General features: G+C 43.6%; 1 protein-coding gene and 2 non-coding genes across 3 annotated transcripts; all 3 read right to left on the bottom strand.

Annotated features, from left to right (window-relative positions):
- Positions 1–247: 247 nt before the first annotated feature.
- On the bottom strand, positions 248–7240 carry RPL21 (ribosomal protein L21). The gene is made up of 6 exons (XM_084842901.1): positions 7213–7240; positions 4229–4307; positions 3661–3722; positions 2311–2423; positions 1765–1915; positions 248–370 (listed from the first exon to the last, which is right to left on the bottom strand). The coding sequence occupies exons 2-6, from the start codon at positions 4293–4295 to the stop codon at positions 281–283; spliced, it is 483 nt and encodes a 160-aa protein (XP_084699027.1). The 5' UTR covers positions 4296–4307; positions 7213–7240; the 3' UTR covers positions 248–280.
- On the bottom strand, positions 2121–2252 carry LOC146349545 (small nucleolar RNA SNORA27). Its single transcript, XR_014789728.1, has one exon. It is a non-coding gene; the product is annotated as a small nucleolar RNA SNORA27 (small nucleolar RNA).
- LOC146349544 (small nucleolar RNA SNORD102) lies at positions 2888–2964 on the bottom strand. Its single transcript, XR_014789723.1, has one exon. It is a non-coding gene; the product is annotated as a small nucleolar RNA SNORD102 (small nucleolar RNA).
- Positions 7241–7899: the final 659 nt, after the last annotated feature.

The following is a 7899-nucleotide window of genomic DNA, read 5'->3' as shown; positions in this document are numbered from 1 at the left end:
GAGGGCCAATTTTTGCCGTGCCGGGGCGAGGGACTGTTGATAAGGATGTAAGTTATGTAACAAAGTAAGAGACAAGCCACTGTGACCCTGATGGGCAATAATTCGTGGCCCTTAGGGGCTGAAGTGACTGCATTTGTGATCATTTCTGCCCCAAGTTTCATTTAGCATGGATTTATTCTAGATATGCATTTTGTTACAATAATACAGCACTTGCTGCTCAGAAAAAATAAATGTGAACAAGGATCAGTCCTCTACAAGAGATTTTATTTTATTCATATAACTATGCCATGAATTCATATGGAATTGGTTCCAGCAACTCTGGCTCTTTGCCATTGTTTCTCACAAAGTGGGCTTCTCTTGGAGGAGCAGGCTGTAAGCAAAAAAAGAAAAAAATGAGGGATGTGAGTTACAATACCAGTGCAATATATACCATAACTACCACCTAGTTACCTGCTTTCAATAATAATGAGACATCAAGACTTTGCTGCAGTTTTTTTATATATAATTGGAACATTTATTGCAGAGTGCCTATGCCTTTTCTCAAGGTTATATTTCTACTGTTGAGATGTTCCAAGAAATTAAAATTTCAATACTTTGTACTTGAGAAATTAGGGTACTTCTCTTCTGGCAATGACCCTGTTTGGATGTAACAGTAGCAAAGTGTGAGTTAATTAACTGAAGATTTGCCATGATGCTCGCCACTGCCATTTTGAATATGCAACCTCCAATTGGAGGTTGCTCTGTGAAATGCAAGCCTGGACATTATGGGTTAATCATGGGTTAAACAACCCAAAATTAACCCAGCACCTAATTCTACATAAACAACCCAGAGTTAAACCCACGATTAATCCATAATGTTCAGGTTCAGACATCATGGAGCAACCTCCGATCGGGCTGATCAAAAATGGTGGCAGCATGCACAACCTTTACTTGCGAACTTGGCCATAGTGTCTGGGCTCATGTATCACAGAGCAACCAAGGTTGTATATTCAAAATGATGGCGGCACACGACCCTGGCAAACTGTGGGCTAAGTAATTAACTCACAATGAGCTGCTGTGTGTGAACTAGGTCAACATGGTAAATGACAGCTCTGGGCAGTATTCAAAGGGGCTGCTACACTTATGCAATTGACATAGCACAAATGTAACTGACCTGTAGTGCAACACTAATAGTGTAAATTGGCACGGTGGGTTTTCTGGGGAAACCCATGGGATCAGTATATGCTACTGGCATTGTGTTAGAGGCTGCTTGCAATAGTACTATGTCAACTGCACACGTGCAACTGGATACTGCCCTCTAAGACAGGAGTTTTATAGGATCTTTTAGTTTTCTGTAGCCCTTTTGAGTCTGAGATGGCTGTGCTATTTGAAAATAGCTAAAAAATGCCACTGAATGACTTTCCCTAACACACACAGCACAGCTATCTGTTCAAATCTATGTGGACATGGTACCTTAGCACTGAAAATAGCCCTTGTATTTTATTTAAAGGCCAAGTACAGTTGAGGCATACTTGGATCATGCAGAAAAGTCCTCACTAGTACCTATTGACTATTTATGTTAGTAGCTTTTCTGAGTTCCGACATGTTATTGGCTTCAGATAACCTGTCATTTTTCTCTCATGATGCTTAATTGCCTCTTGACATTGGAGTTTAGCCACATAAAATGTTCAAATCACTCAGACATTCTTTCTCAAAAACTTTCTTTAGTAACAGTAAAAAGTTTGTTCTCTGTATATGTTCTCTGATCAGAGCTCAATACATTACCTGGCGTTTCAATTCAAACCAAGTGCCCTTTTCCTTTGCTTCCTTTTTCTTTTTTTCATTTTCTTTGACTCGCTGCAAGAAGCTATCTCTGCTCTTAGAGTGCTTAATATGCTCAATACGCACATTAATTCTCTTGGCAAGAATTTTGCCCCTAGAAAGAAGATACCAAGAATGTCCATCAGGTTTTTGGTTGCTGTTTTTAAATGAGCAGGAAATCAATATTTGAGATCAAGTCAGTACACTACAGCTGCCCTGTTGGTCCCAAAGAACAGATAATATGAGTAAGATCTCTCTGCTGAATCAACTTTTGACAGTTGTAGGAATATGCACATATTAGGTTTGCAGAACTCCTCAATATCTGTTTCCTCTGACAGGATCCAAGCCAATTAAATATAATCTGGCTGGGTTTTAAAAGGATATTCTTTGTACCCCATCTGAATGACCAATGGAGACAAGAAATGTCTAATTGGCAAAGTGAAGGGGGAGACAGAAGTGCATAAGCGTAATAAAGCTCTAAGTAAGTTTAGTAGTGAGGAATATACGTACTTAACCTTCTTGTTCACAATAATGCCCACAGCATGCTGAGTAATGTTGTACACTCGTCCTGTCTTGCCATGGTAACATTTGTGGGGCATGCCTTTCTGGACTGTGCCCATGCCCTATTATACAAGAAAGTTGGAAAATATATTATAGACCATCAGCCTACAGATAAAAATGCCAAAATATGTATTAAATTCAAGAAGTTGCAATTATTATTTATTAGTACACTCTTGAGGAAATGCTGAATAAGTCTTCTAATGTGAGCCTCTCAGACCAAAACTAGACCAAATTATCTTCCCAAAGCAGTAAGCTACTCCTGTCGTTGGTCCAGTTCAAATTAAAGCCTAGGGCAACAGACTGGGTCTCCCAGGAGCTTGCTGGTCCTTCTGCAGGAAAAGAAGTCATGCACCAATCTGGATTTGGCCGCTGCATTGATTTGTCAAAGCACATATAACTGCCTGTCTAATCTACAAGCAAACTTGCGTGGCCCAATGAGCCACTACTGCTACTAATCTTCATCTTAAAATACTGAAGTAGTCAAACAAAGTTAACTATGCCGGAGAGCTGGACAACATCTCTGGTTTGCTTTCAGTGCCGGTGAAATGATTTGCTCACTTTGCTATCACAAAAGCAATCATAGGAGACAGTCATCATCAAGCTCCAGAGTGTCAAGACTCAGAAGGTGTAGAAGGGCAAAGCTCTTACCGGTCATGACATTGAACATTCAAGCAAGGTTTTGTATCAGTAGTATGATCTATTGAGGAGGACAGCCTTCTGGCAAGTTTCAGTCCCAGTTGTGGAAGTCCTTCCCCAGGGGAGGTTAGGTTAGCCTCCTCCTCAGTGTCCTTCGGACAGCTGGCAAGTCCATATTGTTCCACCAAGCTTTTAACAATTAACGCCACTGTTTTTTATCATTAATCCCCAGTTTTAAAATGTTTTAGATGTTTGTGCTGTTAGGTATTTTAATGTTTGCATTTTTATTGTACATCGCCTCGAGCACTGATTGAGTAGAGAGGCAATCCAAAAATATTCTTAATAAATAAATAAGTTTATATATGGGCAGTATTAGAAAGTATTTCACTGAAGCGAGTTTTCTTTTTCAGGAACCAACTCTGGTTGCAATATCAAGTGAGGAATTGCAATTTTTGCTGCCTCTCCTTTGCATATGTTTCAAGTTACACTACAACAGCAAGTGGAAGATATCAAATGATGGTACAAAACCCAGTATTCAATATTTTAGGACAATCAAGACAGTTATTTGTTCCTCTGTTATAAAGCATTTAATCTGAACTCTATTTTAACGGGCAACAAGAACTCAAAAAATCAGTTTAGAGCAGTAATTTAAAAAAATGATACCTTTATGTCAACGATGTCACCCTTCTTATAGATACGCATGTAGGTTGCAAGAGGAACAACACCTATTAAAAAAATATAATGATCAGTCACTGAATACACACTCACACACACAAACGATATAGCTGGGAAACAGGCAAGATCTGTTCAGAGTAATCCATAAGAAACTTGCTAATAAAGACTGACTTTGATATTGTAGCAAATTGGCAACTCACTGGTGCATTAGAAGTGGCTTTCAACTCTGTGAAAGCTCAGATTACGCAGGCAGCATTTCCTCTTCCCCAAACTATATTATATTACTCTCCACAAAAGGGGACTTCTGTGTCCTTCGTGCAGTAATGGCCAGCAGCAGGCAGGGAGAGAACTTTAAATTAAGGCCATATTTCAGATTCTCCAATATGGACAAGACACTGACTGTGGCACTTGGAAGGTTCACTGTGTAATACAATCCTCCCCTCAGCAGTCATTCCAATTCACTGAAATGGATTCTCAACCAAAAGTTTTATTTCTGAGTCAGCTGGAGGCAACAATCCACTGGCCTAGTTTAACTGGCTCAACAAATATTACTTACCATGTTTGCGGAAGGGTCTTGAGAACATGTAACGTGTCCCCCTCCTCTTCCCCTTTGTGTTGGTCATCTTGACTAATTACTAGAAGAAAAAAACAATTGCACAGAGAACAGAGAAAATGGGAACATACCTATTACTGACTTCAATAGATTTAAATGGTGTTTTCTTTTAAGTGTTTAAGAATGATGCATCATTTTGATTGTGCACATGGTTACAAGCAGAAACATGTGTTTCAAAAGAACCAATTCAGCAAGTAGGGAAATCCTGGCTGAGTTAAGACTCACAGCACCAGAATTTGTTTCCAAAAGAATGAGTGAATGGCCCCGTTTGCACGTATCAGCAGCAAATGCTGGGCAGCGTGCCTGGCATGTGGCAGCACCATTTTGAATATGCAACCTCTCATCAGAGGTTATTTTGTGACATGTGAACCTGGCCACCAAGGGTTATTTGAGGGTTAAACAACCCTACAACAGACCAAGGGTTATGCAAGAGTTGTTTAACCCTCAAATAGCACTTGGTGGCTGCGTTTGCATGACACAGCAATCCCAGCTCAGAGTTGCACATTCAAAATGTCGCCCAGCACACACTGCATCTCATGGGGGTTAACCCCCACCCCCCAGGGACCTGCTCATGTCTTGTGAACTGGGTCGTAGTGTTTAACCCATGATTTGTTACCATTACGTGCAAATCAGGTCAGAGTAGATCACCTCTACAACATCCCGCAAGACAGTATCACATTTTTGCATATACACGCACAGCATGAGTGGCCAATCTTTCGGCAACAAAAATTTGCAGCGCTCCTACAGGAGGCTCACCAACAGTCCTGCCTCCTCGCGCTGCTGCCTACTCCCCAGCTGGGCTGCATAAATACTGTGTAGTGCACACATGGGAATGTAAGCAGGTACTTGATACTAAGTCAGACCACTGGTCCATCTACAAAATATTGTCTGCACTGACTGGCTCTCCTGGATTTCAGGAGCCACTGAAATCCAGGAGAGTGGCTCCTGAAATCCTATCACTACCTAGAGATGCCAAGGACTGAACCTGGGAACTTCCGCATATAAAACATGTGCTCTACCACTGAGCTGAGGCCCATTCCCACAAACATGTGGACTTAGCTTGTGACATGCCTGCCAAGAAGGCTGATCACTTATAATCACAAGGCTCATTTACTAACAAGCTGCTCATATGTTTCTCAATGTATACTTTGAGGAACTCTCACTGCCCCCTGATTTGTATAAGCCAGTTCAATTATGCCTGAGCAGCAAGGACTAGGCCTACTGTAACTCGGGGATGGAACCATCAGACCTCAGGGAAAGCATTTAGACAAGTATTTATTAGACACCAAGTTCACCAAGTAAGCACATCAATGCTGTTTTGATGTAAGAGACATCTGTTGACAGAATTGTGAAAATAAGTGGGAATCTAATGTATTCAATGGAAGCGAAATGATTTAGAGACACAGAGCAGTTTTTTCCTCTGGATTTTACCACATCAGATTGCAGACACAGGATTGCATATTTGAGCTCTACCTCACTGGGGGGGGGGGTCCCCCCACTCCTAGAAAAATAACATGGCAAAGATTTCAGTTTTGCCTCCTTCCCAACATGCAAGCTTTCTGTATACAGGGAGCATTCAAACATGCAACCCCACCCCCCTCCAAGTAACCCAAACCAGGAAAACGTTCGCCACTTATATGGGATAGGAACCACAGCTCAGTGGTAGTGCACGTGCTTTGCAAACAGAAGGCCCAAGTTTCAATCCCAGGTATTTCCATTCATTTTATAAAGGATCAGGTATGCAGGTGCCATGAAAGACCTCTGCCTGAGACCCTGAAAAACTGCTGCCTATCAGGTTAGATCAGCCTTCCCCAACCTGGTACTCCCCCTCAGATGTTTTGGACTACAAGTCCCATCAGCCCAAACAACATAGCCAATAGTCTGGAATGGTGGGACCTGTAGTGCAGAATATCTGGAGAAAACCACACTGGAAAGGCCAAGTTTAACAGACAAAACTTCATATGGGAACGTACAATCCTCTACAAAGTCAGACAATTATTAGTTTATCAAAGCCAGTACTATCTACTCTTCGGGCAGACAGGAGTCTTCCCCAGGCCTGCCACCAGAGATTAAACTGGAGCGCCCGGGAAAGGAGCCTGGGACCCTGTGCATGTAAATAATGTGCTCAACAGCCCCTTACTATTCCACACACATAAACAGGCCTTCAGAGTGAAAAGAGAATTTCTCTAAAGTAATTTTTTTTTCATACAATTTCTATACCACATTTCTTTTAAATAACACTAATCCCAAAGTGATTAACCAAACAGAAACATAATATAGTACCATAAAACCAATCAATAAAACAGTAATATCTCATTAAAATAACCAGGGCTAGCTGGTAATGTTAGAGGACGGGAAATGCCTAGGCAAGCAAACGTGTCTTATAAGTTGTTGGCAGAAAAAACTCCACTAGAGACCTGCCTGATCTCAATGGGGAGGTCGTTCCACAGGGTGGGCGCCACAACAGAGAAGGCCCTGAGAAGAACGTAAGGCCAAACGAACACCAAGAGGCCGCAATACGATTAAATATTACAGGAAGAGAAAGGGGGAGAGCAAGAAGCAGCTGCGGCCTCCACCACGAGGACAACCTAAGCCTGCGGCCGGCCACGTGCGTCTCGACCGCCCCCGCTCCTTCCGGCTTCCACCAGGTCAACGGAGCCCCTTCCGCCTTCTCCACCAAATAACTCCCTCCCTGCCCGCCCTCCTCAGCCAGCTCAGGGACACCCCGCGCCTCGCTCCCCCTTCCATCCCCACGCGACACGCCAAGCAGCCCTTCGCAGCGCTGCTCTCGCCCTCCCAGCGCGACCCACCCGGCTTCCCCTGTCTCCGCTTCCCCACCCTCAGCCCGGCCGTGTCTGGCCACCCACGGACCCGCTATAAGCGATACTCGGGTGATGAAGGAAGAGCAGCGGAGGCCCGCCGCGTACCTCTGAAATGGCGTCCGAGGCCGAAAAGAAAGAGGGCGGGACTTCCGGAGCTCTCCGCTCCTTCCTGCCAGGTTGGGGGGCCTAGCACATCAGGGCTGTCCACTAACTGCCTGATGGGAAAACCGCAGGTATTCGCGTGGAAAAGTAAAACGGTACGAGACGGGGAATGGGGCGGGGAAGGAGGAAGCCAAATTCTCTCAAAATAAGTATCCCTGTGTTCCACAGATATTGTGCTACAAACTGAAGCAGGCAATCGTCAAGATAGATTTTTGAAGGAGGGGCCCAAGACCCTAAAGTGGGCGGGGCGCAGCTAAGTAGCGGGAAGCAAGCGGCTGAGCCCGCGTGGGCTGGGTGCGATCACGTGGTTCCGATGAGCGGCGTTGAGTGGCAATAAGGACAAGCCCCTCCCGCTTAACCGAGTATGTTGCAGGAGGTGGATTGTTCACGTAGGCTTTATTAAGACTATTCATTTATTGAGAGGCAATTGTGTTACTCTGTTGTAGCAAAAACAGGGGAGAGTCTTGTGGTAGTTTAAAGATTAAGAGTGCAATCCCATGTATGCTTAAACAGAAAGAAATCCTTATTACAGCTCCCCGCATTCCCCTGCTTGCCATGCCTTAACACACTAAGGGTGTGATCTTATGCGTGCTAGGACAGAAAAAAGCCCTACAACTTCAAGTATGGAGC

The sequence above is a fragment of the Heloderma suspectum genome, chromosome 3, assembly GCF_057233095.1.
Source record: "Heloderma suspectum isolate Gila_16-S chromosome 3, 16-S_ref, whole genome shotgun sequence".
NCBI classification, from domain to species: Eukaryota; Metazoa; Chordata; class Lepidosauria; order Squamata; family Helodermatidae; genus Heloderma; species Heloderma suspectum.
This window is presented reverse-complemented; position numbering and strand designations above follow the sequence as displayed.